The sequence below is a fragment of the Protopterus annectens genome, chromosome 5.part1, assembly GCF_019279795.1.
Source record: "Protopterus annectens isolate FY-2018-M chromosome 5.part1, PAN1.0, whole genome shotgun sequence".
In the NCBI taxonomy this organism is placed as follows: Eukaryota; Metazoa; Chordata; order Ceratodontiformes; family Protopteridae; genus Protopterus; species Protopterus annectens.
Window position 1 is genome coordinate 523,103,318 of NC_056736.1, and position 19,650 is coordinate 523,122,967.

Here is a 19,650-nt window from a genome sequence, read left to right on the forward strand (position 1 = left end):
AATACAATTTGTTGGCAGGGTACAAGATGCAATTTCTTTTCATTTATGGTGTACCCCAGAGAAGTTAGCAATTTCTTTACAAATGCCAGATGATTTAACAGTATGTCCTGGCTTTCTGCCTGAATTAGACAATCATCCAAGTATGGGTACATCTGAATATTTTTTTGCCTGCAAAATGCAATGACTGGAGCTAGGCACTTTGTGAATACCCTGAGAGCAGTAGATAAGCCACAGGGCAGTGCAGAGAACTGACACTGCATGTAGCCTGCACTGAAGCATAGGTATCTTTTGCAAAATGTAAACCCAACTGGAAAGATCTTTGTATGAAATATTTCTTGACTGCACATATAACACTTTATGAAATTATTTCTCTTTTCCTTCCCAAATACCAATATCCAGGGTCCTCTTTGTGTAATGGAAACTTAATGGAAACCTGCCTGGATAGATCTAGTGTATGAAATTTTTTTGATTGTATATATAACACTGTATAAAACTGTTGTTGTGGAGCTTTTCTCCCCGGGCCTCCGCTGCAAATGGTCCTAGTTCCAATAGGACTTTCCCGGTAAACAAATGTAAAATAAAATAAAATAAAAATAAAAGATTCCCTTATTGGGACATGCAGGTAGGCTTCCTATAAATCCAGTGTTGCCTAGCATGGGAAGCAGCTGATGAAGAGTTAGCATCTTGAATTTTGGGGTTACCAAAATGTGTTTAGGATAGACATATCCAAGATAGGATGCCAGGAATTGCCTTTTCTGGATACCAGGAAAACTGTTGTGTAGAAACCTTGCCCCCACTTTTCTTCTGGAACAGGTTGAATAGCCCTGATGCTTAAAAGAGAGAGAACTTGCTTTTGAGCCTCTGCCCATTGATCTGGGGGTAGGTCTGGCCAGCTGTTTGGGGTTGGTAAGGAGTGGAAGTGGAATATTTATTCTTGGGAAACTATATTTAAGACACATTTGTCCTGGGTGATGAGTGCCCAATTTTTTGCATGCAGGGCAATCTTTCCTCCTAAGTCAGTTGAGCAGGACTTGGAAGGTATAAAGTTAAGTCACTGAGACAGTTTACCATAGGGGGGAGTCTTACTACTCTTTGCTTTGGAAGTGGGAGCCCCCTACTACTTAGGCCTGTGAATACCTTGGGACTGAAGCGTGGATGTTCTGCTGGTTCTGGGTTTAGACTGAGAAGGCCTGGAAGAGGCATGAAAGGACCAATTCTTAGAGGGCCAATGTCTACTAAATCTGAGAGGTTGTACTTGCAGGAAATCTTTAACAGTTTGCATAGATTTAGCTTTTTCCTCCGTCTTTTTAAGTACTTCTTCTGCTTTGTTGCCAAACAGGTGGTCTTGGTTTAAGGGAGCATCTAGTAATTTAGCTTTAACATGATCTGGCAAAGATTGCTCCTTAAGCCAAGCATGCCTTCTAATTAAGACTCAGTGACAGCAGCCCTGGAAGATGCCTCTAATGAATCAAAACCACATTGCAAAGTATGTTTTCCAACTTGTTCAGCAGAATGCATTAAATCCTGTAATTCTTTATTTTCAGCACAGTCAGGAATCAACATAATTTTCTGTTTAAGCAATCCAATAATATGCTGCTGATGTTTTAACATATGAAACTGGCAGTTTAAAGCCCTAATGGCCAAAGTTGCAGAAGTGTATACCTTCTTACCCCATCTATCCAGCACCCTGGAATCTCTATCAGAGGGGGGGTAGGATTTTTGGCAGTAGTAGCCTTAATGCCCTTGGGTCCCTGTGAAATGCTCTCAGGATCCACAGTAGGAGTTTTAAAGAGGAACTTGTGAGAGTCAGGTACCCTGTAATACCTGTCAGGTTTTCTGGGAGCAGGAGGTAAAGTGTCAGGGGCCAGGCTAGACTTCGAGAAGGCATCATCTACAATGTCCAGTACAGGGGGGATAGCTAAAGGCCTGCGTTGAGGCAGGAGTAAGAATTCCCTAAGCCTCTTTTTGGAGTCAGAGTAATCCTGGCTTTCCCAACAGAAATGCTCCCTAAGAGTATGTAAGGTTTCACCAAAAGAGAAATCCTCTGAAGGGGAAGCAGAGGGAATGGAATCCTCTGCATCAGAATCCTCATAGGTAGATATGGGCAAATCCTGGTCATCAGAAGAAACAGAAATTTCAGATTCCTGATCAGAAGAATCAGAAGGAAAATCAGTCCTAGGTCTCTTTGAGGGGGAAGGGTGGCTTCCCCTGATTAGAGTAATAAGGTCCTCAGCCATTCTTATCATTTGTTCTTTAGGCATAGGGGCCTGACCATGTGGTCTGGGCATCGTTTTTTTAGGCATAGATCGAGTTTTAGGCCTTGAAGAAGAAGATGGCATTGGTTTAATATGCAAGTCAGTAGGCCTGAATAAACCTTCAGAAGCCGGTGCCTGCTCAGCGGCTCCGGACCCATCCAAGGTAGAGACATCCACAGGTTCCACAGTCAAAGAAGCATCTCGCAGCATACCAGACTCCAAATGGGTCTCAGTATAGGTCTGCGAATCTGAAGTAGTGGGTATCAGGGGCTGTGAAAGCGCCTCACTGAGTACCGGTGAACTGGAAACCAGCTTAGGAGAAGCGTCGTCGGCAGCTTTAGACCTATGCTGTCTATCTCTGTCTTTATCTTTGCATTTTTTTGGAATGTTGGGAGGTTTACCAAAGCCATTTCTGGATAATTGAACCGAGTACCAAAATATTTGGATGCAAAAATGAACAGATGACGAATAGTATGAGGTTTGAATAAGACACAAAACCGACAACAAGGTACGTCGTGGACTGGACCTAAGCAAGGAATGCAGCACGAATGAAAATCTTTATGAGGAATTTGCTTTCCACAAGAAATACAACTGTTAACTTTTACTGACATTGGTTTAGAGCAAGAAAAAGGATCCCCAACGGGGTACTTAGCTTAGTTGAAGACTTCGGATCTGAAACTCGAAAATGAAAATTTCAGGAATTCGGATGACAGGCACTTGTGAACTGCCTCTGCTTCGGGCACCGCATGGCAAGAAAGACTGATAAAATGGTGTTGGCTGCATGCTTTATACCCATGACTACCTGACGTCATGGAAGATGAGACAGCAATGGATGCAGGACCCAAGACTTTGATAATCAGGTCAACTGAGGGCTACTGCAAGCAGATAACCCAAATGTGATGACTGCAACAGTGAAACACGAAGAAAATCTGAACTGCACACTGTTCTATTAACTGCATTAAAGTATTACGGCTATGAGGGAGGTTGTGCCTCTTATTCAGTTCCCATAATTTCAAGCTTATTTTTTTCACTGAACTGGTTGCCACTGTACCTTTAAATTTTGCATTTCCTTCAGGAAAGAATACTCATAGTTCTCAATATTAACTGCTTGTGCCTACAGACAACTTGTCTATGTGAAAATGTCCTCATCAATAAATTTCACTCAGAAAAAATAGTTATAAATTTCACTCAGAAAAGAATTACCAGCTGCCCTCAGCTGCAGACATCTCAACTCACTGAAAATCTGCCAATGGACAACAAACAAGATACTGTCTTTGCAGTTGTAAGAGGCTTAGTGTTTCCATGACTTTCATTATTTTGTCTTATTTTTAAAGCCTAATCATCAACTGCTTTCTTCCCATTTTCTATATGGGGTTGGGGTGTTGTGTTAACTGTTCCCATCTCTCTTAATTCAGTACCACACTCCTGCCTTCTTCGACACTTGTGCCTGACTGTCACAGATCTTCTCTCACACAATCCATCCACCTCTTTGCTGGATGCCATAATTTCCTCTTACCATCTTCCTGTCTGTCCCAAATCATCTTCACCAGATTGTCTTCTGCTTTTCCGCCCATGTTCCTGAACTATGGTGAGCTGTTCTTTTTGATCTTTTCTGCAATTGGAGCGACTTTGATTTCTGCTTTTATGTCCTTATTTCCTTGTCTGTCCCACAGTGTGCATCCGACCACCCTTCTTGGGCACTTCATTTATAGGTTCATAGGTTCATAGGTAGGTACTAGGCTATTGGCCCTAGGGCCTATATAAGCCTAGCCAAATGTACCCTGGCTTTCGCCACCCAAGAAAATTATTTTCCTGTTCTACTGTCGAGCAGAGCCACAGAAGTGATCCCCGGGGTGAATTTCCTACCCCCCATCCAATCAGCAAGATTTTTCTTGAAGAGTGCTAATGAGGAGCTTTGTTTGATATAGATAGGTAGTTTGTTCCAGAGTATGGGAAGTCTCTGGGACAGGAATATATCCCTCCAGCATGTTCTGTTTATTGTGGTGATGAGGTTTAGGTCCCTAGAGCATGCAGCTTGTAGGGACTGGGATTTCTTTAAGTGGAGCATGTCTAAAAGCTCTGGGTTTGACATAGCTTTGTGTGTTGAGCGAGATATGCAACGGATTAAAGCTACAGTTTTTTGAGACTGTCTGCATAGGGCATCTCTTTGAGGCTGGTAATCCTCTTTGTGAGGTATTTCTGTGGCCTTTCCAGTTGTTGTAGATGTCTTGTGAGGTACATACCAAAAGGGGCATTGTACTCTATAATGGGTCTAATGAGTGACGAGTAGAGCAGAACAATTACCTCTTTTTTCCTGGATGAGAAACCTTTTGTGATGAGGTGTGCCACATAGAAGGATTTCCTGACTACTGTGACAATGTGATTATCAAAGGAGAGACTACTGTCCACCTGTGTCCCAAGATCTCTTATCACACTTTCAGTGTTAAGTAGACTTCCACCTATGTGGTAGTTCATGGGTACTGCGTTTTTACCAAAAGGGATGACAATGCACTTTTTGGCATTGAGCTTGAGGCCATGGCTTTGACACCAGGCATCTGTCTCAGCGAGGCCGTTTTGTAGGATGTCCACATCTTTTGGAGTTTTGATTATGGCTCCTAGTTTGCAGTCATCTGCGAACTTCATTAGCCAAAGACCTTCTGTGTTGGCCTGTACTTCAGAGAAGTAGATACCAAACAGGAGAGGACCCAGGACTGAACCCTGTGGTACTCCACCTGTCACTGGTCTGAAGTTGGATTTGGAGTCTGCTACTTTCAAAGTGTGGGTTCTGTCTGTGAGCCAGTTGGCAACCCATCTTGTGACATAGGGATTTATACCTAGTTTAGTGAGTTTATCTATAATTCCAGAGTGGGGGATGGTGTAGAAAGCCTTGGCGAGATCTAGATAGGCTGTGTGAACCACCTTACCCTTATCTATGGCTTTGGTGACTGCTTCAAAGAAGTCTATCAGGTTTAGGAGACATGATCTGCCTTTTACAAACCCGAACTGGGTGGGGTCCTGAGTTTGGAGATTACCAATGTCATTGTTTATAAGTTCCATGATGATGCACTCCATAGCCTTGCAGACCAGGCTCGTTAGGCTAATCAGGTGGTAGTTTCCAGGGTCTGTGGTGGCTCCCCCTTTGGGAATGGGATAACTGTTGCTGTGCGCCATTCAGTGGGCACATAGCCTGAGGTGAGGCTATGATTGAACATGGTACTTAGGTGGGGTGCCAGTTTGTTCTGTAGTTCATGCAGAACACAGCCTAGGATGTCGTCAGGTCCCATGGATGCTGTGTTCTTGGCTTTGGATAGTGTGTTTTTTACCTGTGCAGCCGTGATTACAGGAACTTTGCATTCTTATGGTATAGAGATGGGCCCTTTACGGGATGACAGAGGGGTAAAGTTAGCACTGAACCTATCTGCCAGGATGTTGGCAATATCAGTTTGTTCTGTATATTTAGTGCCATTGTGCTGTAACTCAGAGCAGATCTGAGTGTTGCCATTGAGATTCTGGACATAGCTATAGAATGCTTTGTGGTTGTCTTTAGAGTAAGTGGCGATTTTGTTTTCATAACTAGCTTTGGAGGATTTTATGAGGGATCTCAGCTTCTTACTGAGGCTGACCAGGGAGTTTCTCCAATCATGGGATTTTACTCTTTTTTGCAACAGTTTCTTTCTTCTTTTGTAGAGTTTGTTTATAGCAGGGGACCACCAGATTGGCTTCCTTTTTTGGAGGATAGCATCTTGGTTCTGTTAGGGATTGCACGATCCATGCACTCGTGTAAGTGCTTATAAAGTGCATTTGTGTAGGATTCAGCAGTCATACCTCTACTGTCCGTTAGCATGAGTGTCATAAAGTTTGTCACTTCTGTCTTAAGAAGCGTGAAGTTGGCTTTGGAGAAATTTTTTACTGTGGTTTCCCTAATGGAGGGTGGAGGAGGGATGTGGATGTCTAGGGTGATTAGCTTGTGGTCAGATTTGACCAACGAGGAATTGACCTCTGGTGTGGAGCACCGGTTGCCCATGTTGGTAATAACCAGGTCTAGGATATTGCTGCCCCTGGTGGGGGTGTGGATAAGTTGATCCATGGCATTGGAATTTATGAATTCCAGAAAACGTTGAGCACAAGAGTTGGTACATGAGTAGTTTTCCCAGTTAATGGTAGGGTAGTTGAAATCGCCCATTACTAGGGTATTAGGTTGTAATATTTTCCAGTGTATTAAGAAATGAGGAGTGGGAATCCTGGGGCATGGTGGGGGATCTGTAGCAAGCTACAATTTGGATTGCGGTCTTGCCCAGAGTTAGTTGCACTTGGATGATTTCAGATGCATTATGCTGAGCAACTAGCCTGGAGGTGTGGATATCCTTAATGAATATGGACACACCTCCACCTTCAGTGTTTCGGTCCAGGTTAGGTGGCCGAAAGGTGTGGTATGAATTATAGCCTGGTAATGCAGGGGTACTCTCTGGAGCCTTGAACCAGGTCTCTGTCACTGCACAGATGTCGATGTTCTCCATTTTAAGGAGTGCCTCGAGAGAGTGCATTTTGAGGTTTAGACTTCTAGCATTGAGTAGCAATACCCTCAGATTCTTCTTGCCTGTACCTGTTAGGGTGGTAAATTTGTCATTTGAACCTTGCCTAAAAAAGGCACTATAGGGGTGGCTAGAGCCTTAGCCAGTATCCAGAATCCCAGGGACGACAGGTGCAGGCCATCTCTGGCAAAGCATCATGGCTTGTCGATAATGTCATCCCAGGCAGACAGATACTGGATCCCCTTAGAATGACACCAGAAGCTTAGCCAATTGTTGAAGTCAATCATTTTGTCCTTGTACTGTGGTATCATTCTGGGTGATGGCAGGATGCTACTCAGGGCTAGGGTCATACCTGCCTGGGCTACAAGATCGGAGAGCTCCTCCATGTCCCTTTTCATGTAGTCCAAGGAGGTACATCTCAGGTCATTCATACCAACATGGACAATGAGAGAGTCATATTTGTACTTGTGGAGTGACCTGAGTGCATGCGTTATGTGGCGGATCCTGGCACCCGACAGGCAGCTGACAGTAACTTTCTCCTTGTTTAGCCTGGTAAGTGGAACATCAGTGTGCCTGACTATAGAGTCACCTATGACTAGAGTGTTGGGTACGTTGTTATGCCTTATGGGCTGTGGTTTGAGTGGCAAACTGAGTTTGTGGGCTATGTGTCATTTGGGTTGTGTTGGGGGGGTGGAGGCTGCTTGTGTCTCTGCTTTGGAGGTCCCTGTTGCTTGGGCAGGTTTTTACTGAGAGCCTCTGCAAATGTAGGTGTGTGTTTTGTGTTTCTATGTGTGTATTTTGGTGGTGTAGGTTTTGAGGGACTATGTGCTGAGTGTGGTGTGGTGCAAGTGTTTACCTTCTCCTCTTGATTGTCTAGTCCAGTCTTGGGAGAAGAGAGCTTTGCTTCCAGTTTGGCTATATAAGTGCATCTCTCACAGGTTGTAGTGTTGGGTGGTAGGAGGAGAGGATTATCTGTGTACATGAGGCAATTACTGCATTGCCCCAAGATGCCCAGATTCATCAGGTAGACAGGAGAAAACACCGGGAGTTGACCCTTAGACATGCCTGGATAGGTACTTATTTGTTAAGTACTAATAACCGTTTTCCTCTAGACAGTGAGGAAAGCTGAGTGCTGTAGTAATGTGTAGCTTATTTAGTGCTTACAATAAGTTCTGAACAAGTGCTGAAACAAATAACTGGCTAGTTCTAAGAAACAAAATTAAGCTAGAAGGCTTCCCTCCAACACAGAAAGGCTTCGGGGCCTAGAAGCCTACAAATAGTCCTGGACACAGCAAATTTATATCCAGGCTAGACTACCCACAGGAAATGCAGGAAACAAGCTTAGACATTTTTTTTTTGTAGTGGAAAGAGAGAAAGGAGTAGCAGAAACTAAGCTGATTGGCCTTCTCAAATGTTCTCCCTGTACTGGGTAGAATGAGGTAATGACACTAGACTGGGAGGAGGGTCCCAGATCAAATTTACACTAGGGGCGGGCAACTGCAAAGCCACAAACTGCAGAAATGTTTCTCACCTCTAGTTTTTCATCTGCTCTGCCTTTACTGCCCAGGTTTCTGTACCATACAATAGCACTGGTTGCACCACTACTTTGTAAAACTTACTTTTCACCTTATTTGGCATTCTTCTGTCATACACTACACCTGGCACTCTATGCCAGTTGGTTGCAAACCCTCTGATTTTAGCTTTGACCTCTTCAGTTAGACTTTCCTTCTCCTCAGCCACCCTCCCAGATACTTCAAGCTGTTAACCTGTTCCACTATATTCCCTTCTATGATCTATCTCAATTCTAACCCTCGTTTGATTTCCCCACTTTGCTCCCATTACCACTGTCTTATCTGTACTTAGTTTCATCCCATGTGCCTTCAGTTTTGCATTAAATTTCCCAATCCTTTGCTGAAGTTCTTGTTCAGAGTCTGCCTGCAATGCAACATCATCTGCATACAGCAACTCTGCTGATCTGTCCCCTCCGACCTGTTTGCTAATGTAGTCCATCACCAGTATGAACAGCAATGGGCTCAGAACTGAACCCTGGTGCACACCCACTCCCACTGGGAACCCTTCTGTGAGACTGAATACTGTTCGTACTTGAGTAATTGGGTCTTTGTACATAACCTGCACTAATTCTACCAATGTTTCTGGGACTTTGACCCACCGCAATACTGCCCAAATCAGCTTTCTTGGGACCTTGTCACATGCTTTGTCCAAATCTAGGAATGCCCATTTAGACTATTTCTTCATGTTTAGCTTCTTTTCAATTATCTGTCTCACTGCAAACATCAGGTCAGTTGTGCTGCATCCTTATCTAAAATCTGAACTGCACATCTCTCATCTTACCTTCTATTACTGTGCGTATCCATTTATCAATCACCCTCTCCAGAACTTTCATGCAGTGTGATAGGAGTTTGATACCTCTATACTGCACACAGTTGTGGATATCCCCTTTCTTCTTGTACACTGGCGTGAGTATGCTTATTCTCCAGTCATCTGGAACACGCCTTTCTCTCCACAATGCTATAAATACCATAGGTGGGCTCCTCTTCTTCTCTCCATGGGCTATTTCTCCTATCAAGTTACTTTCCAGAAGCTAAGAGTGCCTCTGATGTCCTGTTCATTGTTACTGCAACATCTCCCACTATTTACCTGCTCCTCCTTTCTTTTGATGACTTCCTGGACATCATATGTTCATAGGTTCATAGGTTCATAGGTTTATACTAGGCTATCTGCCCTAAGGCATTTATAAGCCTAGCCCCCCTTATATGAAAAATACTGTGCCCATTAGTTTGTTGTGCCTCTGTCCAGCAGTGACACAGAGATGATTCCTGGGGTAAACCTCCATCCACAGGTCTAGATTTCTCTTGAACAGAGTCAGCGAGGTGCTCTGCCTCACATGGACTATTTATATCCGTGCTAAGGTTTAAGTCGCTTGCTGCTCTAGTGGTTTGTGGGTTGGACATGGCCTTGTATGTCAGGCACATGTCACCTCTGAGCAGACGACTGAATAGAGCTGGAGTTTCTTCAATCTGGCAGCATATGACAGATTTTGGAGTCCCTTTATCCTTTGGTGAGGAACGGGTCTCTCCAATTGCTGCAGATGTCGGGTGAGATACATCCCTGGGCATTGTACTCAATCATTGGTCTGATAAGTGAAGAGTACAGGGGAACAATGACCTCACTAGATCTGGATGTGAATCCCTTCATGATCAGGTGGGCAATGTAGAAGGTCTTTCTAACCACTTTAGCAATGTGAGTGTCAAAAGAAAGGCCACTGTCAACCTGGGTCCCCAGGTCCCTGATAACCTCTTCTGTGCTTAGTGGATTGCCACCTATATGGTAGCTTGGGGTTACCATGACTATACATTTTTGGCGTTTAACTTGGCCATGGCTCTGGCACCAGCTATCTGTTTCCGTGAGTCCCTTCTGAAGGATATCCGTGTCCGATGCACTTTCCACTATGGTGCCCAGTTTGCAGTCGTCTGCAAACTTTGTCAGCCAAAGTCCTCCCATGTTGGCCTGTACTTCTGAGAAGTAGATGCCAAACAATAGGGGCCAAATTGTGGGACACCACTTGTGACTAACTTGGAGTCTGACACAGCGCCAGCAACTCTAACCCTGTGGGTTCTGTCCTTAAGCCAGTTTGCAACCCATCTTGTGACATATGGGTTTACATTTAAGTCAAGGTAGGCTGTATGGACTGCCTTTCCCTCATCAATGGCCTTGGTGACTGTTTCGAAGAAGTCAACCAAGTTCAAAAGGCATGATCTTCCCTTGACAAAGCCAAACTGGGAGGCTGAGATTAAACAGCTGCCTTATGTGAGGTTTAATTCCTCATGCTGGAGGGACACACCATCGGTCCCATTGATGCTGTGTTTTTTAGCTTTAGAGCAGCTTTCACCTGCGCGCATTTTGAGATGTCGGGAGGCTACACTCTGGGATAGTTATCTCTCCTTTAGTGGGGGGGGGGTGAAGTTTTGCACTGAACTGAACCTGTCTGCATGTTGTGCAATGTCTGTGGTTCAGTGATTTTTTTTTTTTGGTAGCTGAAAAAGGCCTTATGATTGTCCTGAATCCATGGGCAATTTTTTCTCTTCTATCATGTAATAGCTTTCTCCTCTTATTGTAAAGTTTGTTAATGGCTGGGTCCACCAGACTGGACGTTTGCTGTGGAACAAAGTCTTGGTTTTATTTGTGATTGCCTGATCCATGCAGTCCTGGAGGTGTTCATAGAAGGCATTTGTAAGGGCTTCTCAGCTGGGTGGTGTTTTCCTCTGGGGCAGGGGCCTTGAAGGATACCACACCAGTCTTGAGTAGTGTGAAGTTTGCTTTAGAGAAGTTCTTCACTATGGTCTTTTTGACCAATGGATGGGGATTTCCAGTGAGATTAATTTATGATCAGATCTCACCAATGAGGGATTACTTCAGTGTCACTGCATTGACAGAGGCACAGCAAAATGGTAGGTTTAGAATTTGAGCCTTGCCAAGGCACTATGGGGTGGCAAGAGCCATTCTTCTTCAACTCCACATATTTTTCTTCTTCTCTAGAACCCTGAGTAATACCTTGAACTGTTGCACAGAACCTTCGCTGACCATTGCTTGCAGCTGATTGTGGCAACACAGCAGTTTGCTGGGTGCCAACTGAGTTTACCTGAGTTGCATGCTGACCACTCTTTTATGTGATTTTGTGACTGTCTCTCTTAATGAACTATGTGTTGGCTACTATCAAGCCATTTGCCAGACAGAAGTCTAGAATGGCCTTGCCACTAATTCCGATGATATCCCTTATTGCCTTCTGAAGCCTCTCTCTCACCATAATTTCCACACCACTTCTAGCTTCTCCTCCTCCTGGGTAGTAGATTCTGGATTGCAAGCCAAGTGTCTTTGCACTGCCCTTCCATCTGGTCTCCTGAATACATAGGATGTGCAGCCTTAGCTTACTGACAAAGAGCTACTGGGCTTTATGGGTGACCAATAGGGGCACATGCACCCTCCACCCACAGTTAGGGTGGTCCCTGTCAGTAGGGAGTAGGCCTGTCACTGCACACACTAAGAAGATTGTGTTCTCTCTTGAAGAAGATATAGGGAAAATAATTTGAATTTAACCTTGTGTTTTAAAATGTTTATTATTATTGTGTTTTTTGTGTGTATATTCACTTTATTTATAATTAATATGCTGCTTAAAGTTGTGATTGGTTAACCGTATGCACTTTTAAAAGTCTATAAAGGCGGGTCAGGTGTACGGAAGCGCTCACTTTTATTATTTGATATTATTTTTTATTTTTTTTTTTTTATTTTCATTTTCTTTGTTGTCTCTCTGGGGATTTGTGTTTTTAAAGGAGACTTTTTTTATTACCTGCTGAGAGGACTGGGGTTTGGTTTTTGCTTTATATATCATGATCATGAAACAACATTAATGCTATAAAACCTACAAGTTTAATAAATTCAACAAAAGTCCAATGTTTTTCTGCCACTTTTGTCTTACAAAACCATATTTCACAAATGAGATAAGATGATTTGTAGTCTATTTAATCACTAATTTCAGAGTTGCTGGTCTTCTTCCTGTTCATCTCCATCTCCCAACCCCAGACTCTGGTTCATGTCAAGGTACTGATGATTCTAGTCAACTCCAGTACTTTTTCTGTCTCTCAAGCATTTTCCTTTGGAATGCTGGAAAAGATTTCACTGGCAAAGTCTCTCGATGAACCTTACTGTCAGAAGGATGAGAAGCAGAGTCCCCTTATGCTTGCTGACACACTTTTTGTTGGACACACTTTTTTTAATTCCTCCTTAGCCTGCTCTGTCAAAAAGATTACTTTTACCATCCAGGAAAAGACATTTTGAAGACAGTTGGATACAGTAGCTTGAATCTTACACCTGCCTCTCGATATTACCTGACTACTGGGATAAATTTGCTCCTCTTCTGCCTGGTATACAGTGAATAATCATTTTCTACAAACACCCTGCAGTCTCCAATTTTTAATACTTTGTCTGTCTGCCACATTTTTTTCAGGAGCAAGTCTTTCTGCTGGTATGATTTCATCTTCCCTAATATAGGTCTTGGCTGCTTTCACATGAATATGTTCAGAGCATAAACTTGATGTGGCCTTTCAATTAACAAATTCTGCTGTTGAACACCAGTCCAGATGCTTATTTGTGCTTTCATAACATTAATACAGCTTGTTTCTTCCATTTTCTCTGGCACAGCAGAAAATCTGAGGTTTTCTCTATGTGCACTGTCTTCTAAGTCTACTATTTTTTAAACAGCTCTTCTTGAGAAACCGCATATTCATTCAGCCAGCTTTTTCTTCATGTCAGTCTCAGATTTTTGCAGATTTATCAGTTCATCTGAATGCCTGGTTAAAGCTTCTTCTATTTTTTCCAGCCCTTTGTTGTTTGAATTGATATGTTCAATGTTTTGTTTATTTTAATCATCTCTCAGTGCACTTGATTTAGTTCTGTAATATACTAAAAGCTATCTCTGGAATCAAAGCTGAAGCTTGGACTACTTTTTGCTGAACAGCTGCAGAATCCTTCCGAGACAGTGTTTTCTCTTCACCTTTTCTGTGTGATTTCCTTTCAGATTTTCCAAATTTTTTGTTTGCTGACAGCCAGCAAATTCATTTTAGCAAAAACAATATTTTTAACGGCACTCCTTTTTCTCAGTTCCTGTTTTCACACTGGGAGAGCAGAAGTTGTGCTGTTGATCAGTGTGCAGCCATTTTGGAAGTCTCTCAGGAAGTTACATGTATTGGTAGCATCTTTAAGTATGCTTGAAAATTCTTTTTTATTATTAGCTCCAATGTTCTTTCTACTATTAGTGATACATAAGGGCATGTTTTTTCCCCATTGTTCTAGTTTCTACTTGCATATCCTGGTATTTTCCAACCTGGAATCTTAATTAACCAAGACAATATAAATCCATTACTACCCATGGATAATCCAAGATTGCCAATGCTATATTAATTGACAAAATAGGTCTTTTACCCCAAAGCCGTAAATCAACTGTTCTTATCACCTTTTCTTAATTTGGAAAATTGTTTTATTACATATATGCAGCTTGTGTGAAAGAACATTCTCCAAACCCGAACCCATTTCCTTGACTTAATCTTTATATTAACTTCCAAACCTCTAGAAGACTGGCAACATTAGAATAAGACCATCTGCATTATATAATGAAGAGATATTCAAATCTATGAAGTCCATTTTGCTACGTTTCTCTTCAAGACTCAAGAGTTTTTTGCAGCCAGTTTTAGAGCTTGTATTTCAGACTTTATTCATTTTAACTTATCACCAGTATGACATCCTACTTGTTTCCATTTTCTAGTAATACATGTTTTAGTAGACAATATTATAAGATCTAGCAAAATTCTTTTAGTTTTGGTTAATGGTTTGCATTAGTTATAGTAATCAATAAGTATGCAGTAACAATGTTACCTGGATGGTTTTGTTTGCGTATTTCCTGTAAGTCTTGCTTTATGGGATCAAACACAGGGCATTCCTAAGTTATATGACAGATATCATTTAGCATACCAGTATTACGCCTATAACAACTTGATTACTGTGGAAACATTCTAGTTAGTCTGGGTTGTGAGTAAAAGTACTGAAACAGAAATCCCCCCCCCCAAAAAAAAAGCTGTTGTGATCTTCTAGCATATTTTAGACTAACATTACTTTCTCCCATTCTTGCCCAGTTATCTCAATCTCCTTCCCACTCCAGTATAAACTTGTATGTCCTGTTTCTCATCATTCCACAACAGAAGATGCTAATAACTTTATCCCTGTTCTTTCATTCCTACAATGTCACCCATAATGGCCAATCCCAGCTTCTGGCAATACATAATTTGAACTTTCATTAAGATACCAACTATAATTCAAAGATTTCTCTGGGTATCAAATTTTCCTGCATAATTTCCATTAAATGGTTCTATTTCAAGGGTATAGTACTCTTTATCAGCTATTCTCAATATTGCTTCTCTTGAACATTTGTTTAGGCCAGTTACAAGAAGGAGAAAAATAAAATTAAATTTCAGTTCATTACAGCTTTTTAAATTCAACTTCTGTTTTAAATGTAATTTAATGATAAATGCTGGGTGCCCTACCTATTTATTAAAAGGTTGTAACCAGCACCTATTTTTTGAGCTAGAAGATGGTCTTCTTTTATAGCACTGTTCCAAAAGAAGTGCTTTTGTAAGTTCTTTATTTTATTTTATATTTGTGCACTAGCCAATTTTGCTCCAGTGCAAAATATAAGCTATAGCTCTGCACTGCATTTTCATGTATCCAACCCATGTTTTATAGTCTCTTTTTTCAAAATAAGTCATAAATTAAACGTATTGCTATCAGGTTTTTGATTTAACGTAGCCTCTTAATTTGCCATACAAGATGTTGCTTTTAATGGCTCTACTGCTGAGGCCTTGGCCTTGGTATAGGATTACAACTTTTTAGTGCTTTTTATTTTCCCAATTAACATGATCAGGCAGAAAGTCTGGTTTTATAAACAAATTCTTAGGTGCAGAAATTCCACCACTGTGAATGGCACTTCTGCATTCTGTTCAAATGAGTGTTGTTATGTATGTCTGTCTGTGTGTGACTGTGAATGGCACTTCTGCATTCTGTTCAAATGAGTGTTGTTGTGTATGTCTGTGTGTGTGTGTGTGGGGGGTGCTGCTGAGGATGACAGACCTTATCTGTAAATTGTGAAGATTTGGTACTACGAAGGGGTAAGTTCGGTCAGGGTGGGGGGTTTCTCCTACTGCACAAAACACAGAAAATTTGTTTTTCCATGCCATTCAGTTCCTTTGGCTCTCAAAACTGATATTCAAAGTTGCAACTGAATAATTACACAAATTCTAAAAGCTTGCACAGTCTTATATTAAATATTAAATGACACTTAACTATCTACCCTGCAAGCCCCGGTAGATAAATACATGGTGATTATGCTCAGAAATTGGCAAAAAGATAAGCTTGTTATACAGTTTTCTGATACCATTAAAGTGCACAACATAGAGGAATATGATCAGGTCTCCCATTTATTATGTGTTCAGACATGAATGGGATGCCAAGTAATTCACCTCAAGAGCAATGCCTGAGAGGTGAATTTGTTGACATCCATGTTGAGAACACATAATAAAGTGTTATGATCATCGATTTGATCACAAATCTTTGTGGTGCATAGAGCTTTATCTGCTACATGTACTACAAGTTACAGTGTTTTTACAGCTTTCAAAGCCATAAAGCACTTAAGAAGGCACTGTCAGAAAGGCAGTGCAATGCTTTCTATTACATTTGCACTTACCTTTCATGCCAATCAACAGTCTGGATTTTTGCAAAATGTCAGGATTTTTGCCTCATTACTTTGGTCTATTCCCCATAAAGTTCGGGGGATAACAAATCAAGGAGGAATGAAGTCACTGAATAGTTTCACATTTGAGTTTCAGAGTTAGTAACTTTTAGGGAAAAAATTCTGAAAACACATTCTGTTGTTCTAGCTACTTTTTAAGTTTGTAAGAGGAAGGGACACATTATCCCTCAGACAACAGTAATACTGGATTTACTGGTCACTACTGTCAGACTTGACTGCCTAGCACTAGACCTAACCTTAAACAATTTAAGCAGGGGGTGCTTAACAATTGTTAAGCTTGGTGAGCACATCACTCTGGTGCTTAATGGGTTTGTCTCTTCAGAATTTCAGAGAGTAATCACCATGATTCATGTACCACGACCTTGTTATGTATCTTTGAGGTTTATTATTTAGTATTTTCTTGCCACCAGGAAAGTATCCACCACAAAACTGTACCAGAGAAACCTGGCAGAGTGAAGTGTCTAACTGATTTTAACATTGTTGGGAGATGAGAGGTACACTTTGCTTCTGATCACTGTCTATGTGGCAGCACTTAGGGTCTCAGTTTTCAAAGCTGTAAAATATTTTGGTTTCCAGCACCTTTTCTTCACTGCAACTGGTAATGCACCTGAGCAACTAAAGCTGAATATACTAAAAAGAATTAAGATCCAATGTCTCCAATCATAACATTAGGTTATGTGTTCTGAAAACAGATGGTTCACCTTTCAGGCTTTTCTCCTGAGGGAAATGTATTAACACCCATTTCTGAAAAGCATAGCAGAGACCCCATCGTATTCCTCTATATTACCCACGCACATAACTCTCTTGTTCTGGCCAAAGAAATTCTGTGCAAAGATAAGGAGTAAAGCATTAAGATATGGTGCAAAAGACAGTCCTAGCTGATTCTACCTTAAAGAAGTGATTAATAATGGGAACTCTAAATAAATACTGAAAAAAAAAAGACTTTATGATTTAGCAGATGCAAAGAGTGTCGATAAATGCAAAAATAATGGAAAAATAAACTAACTTACTGAAAGCCCTAACATAGTCACTAGTGATCTTTAATTCCTACACAACATGACCAATAAAATGAACGGCAGCAGCCGTGGAGAACATTTACTGCAAGCATATTAGTTTTGATATCTCATATATGGGTATCCTCAGCTCCCATACATCACACACACACACACACACACACACACACACACACACACACACACACACACACACAGAGAAAAATATTTGTCAAACTTCCAATATGAGCATGAACATCAGTCTTTACTGTGCTAAGATGGACTTCTTCAGGATTTTTATTTTTAGACTAGAATTCTCACCATATGCATTCTAGTTTTTAACATTCCCTGTTGATCTGCTGTTCACTAAGGAGTGCACAATAAATTCCTTTAGGTTGTCTACTGTTATAGTGAAATAACTGTAAATATTTACCGTGATAGCTCCAATTCCGCCACCACTCATGCTTCTTAGGTATTTCTGCTCTTTTGTTTTCAGATTTAGAATCACCAACAAGTTTCCAGCAGCTATAATGACAGTATGGCCTTCCAATAGTTGCAGATTTGCTCGTTTGGTACAGTCATAGCCAAAAGAATGACTGAGGAGTAAAACAGTTAAGAAAAACTTTTACAAGCAGCAGCTAATTTTCTCTGTGTGACATGCCATTCAACAAAAGCTCAGGGAGCATAAAACTGTAGCAGGTCAATAATGTACATCACCTAGAATAAAAGTAAAAGAAAAACAATGCATTAAAAGTTTACTTTGTTAATGAAACTCATACAAAGCTACTACTTTGATCAGCCTTCAGGTCTGGTTTCATTAAAAAGAAAAATGTAGACATCTATTTGTCTCCATTATGTCATGTTCTTCTTCAATGGATAACTCAATGTCTGCAACCTTTACTACACACAGAAGCATACAATATCCACCAAAGCTTGATAAATGCTTTTATCTGTACAGATAAGGACACTGTATTTACAGGTTCATAGGTATATAAGAGACTTATGACAACTGGGGTCACTATAACCCTAACCATGCAACCCAAATGTATCCCAAGAGTCATTTTATCTTAGAGGTTATATTATGATGTATGTTAGTTAGGGCATGATTTAATGACTGCCTCTGTCCAACAGAGAAACAGATGTCAGACCATGGGTGAAATTCCAGTTTCCCATTCACTTGTCCAGGTTGGACTTGAATAGGGTTAGTGAAGGCTCTGCATCACTTGGATGGGAAGCCTATTCCAGAGAATGGCGAATTCTCTCAGATAAAAACCTGTTCTAAGTTGTAAGCAAAGTTTAAATACCTAGATCTAGTAGTTCTGGTGATGGTTGTTTTGTGGATATGCAAAAGGTCAAGCATAGTGGGATCCAAGAATACCTTACAAACCAAGCATAAATCACCTGTCAGCAATCTGTAGGAAAAGGAGAATGGAAATAGGGTTCTGAGGCAATCTGCACAGGGCATTGCATTTACTCCCTGTATTCTTTTTGTGAGGACCCTCTGTGGACATTCCAGTTGTTGTGTGTGCCTGGTCAGGTACATACAGAAGGTTATTTTACTCAATGATGAGTCTGCTGATGGACTAACACAATTGTATGATGGCTTCCTTGGACCTAGATGCCATGCCCTTACTTCCAAGCTGAGTGACATAGAATAATTTTCTTAGAACCTTAGAAACATGTTGTTCAAAAACCAAGCTTCTATCTACACGAGTCCCCAAATCCCTGAGCATCCCATGCACTTTTAGGGGTGTTTTATCAAAGTAGTGGTTTCCTTGGGTGGCCAACTTCCCAAAAGGTAGTTTTATGTTAGATCCATTATTATTCCAAATGTTATTGGAAATTTCTACTGTGTCTTCATCACACATTACAGCTGGATACTTTCTTGCAGCCAGAAGCCTCAAAAAATTGTGTAAAACACATTATAGCAGATTAAAGCAAATAATAAGAAGTTATGTACTCACCATAACGTTCCATCTGAGTAGGTAGCTTAATTTGTCTGCAACCTGTGGGTCTTGGATCCGATATCGGTTCCGAGCCGGCAACTTGTTTCATAGCTAATGGATCCGAGCTCCTAGCTCCTCCCCTCACCCATAATCCCCTGCTAACCCTCCATGACCTCAGATCAAGTTTGCCCCTCAATATGTACCCAAAAAGGGTATTCCAACTAACATAAATCCGCTGAAGGCCAGGGGGAAGGAGGGGGGGGATGGTTGCAGACAAATGAAGCTACCTACTCAGATGGAACGTTATGGTGAGTACATAACTTCTTAATCTGAAGTAGGGACTTCATTTGTCAGCAACCTGTGGGACAGAGTCCCCAGCTACCTGAATCTTGGGTGACCATCATGGAAGGATATTGCGGAGCACCGCAGAGTTAAAGGATGCTCTCCCTCTAGAAATCACGTCCAGTTTGTAGTGGTTAATAAAGGTATGAGATGAGGCCCAAGTGGCTGCCGAACAAATATCATCCAATGGAACTCTAGATTTGAAGGCTG

The 19,650-nt window shown here is 41.4% G+C and overlaps 1 protein-coding gene across 1 annotated transcript in view; it reads right to left on the reverse strand.

Moving 5' to 3' along the window:
- Positions 1-19,650, reverse strand: part of CFAP44 (cilia and flagella associated protein 44) — a 1,689,287-nt gene that overhangs the window by 1,189,159 nt on the left and 480,478 nt on the right. Inside the window, exon 9 of the mRNA XM_044073142.1 lies at positions 17,586-17,748. Within this exon, the coding sequence (XP_043929077.1) occupies positions 17,586-17,748 (163 nt within the window). The remainder of the gene's footprint in view (positions 1-17,585; positions 17,749-19,650) is intronic.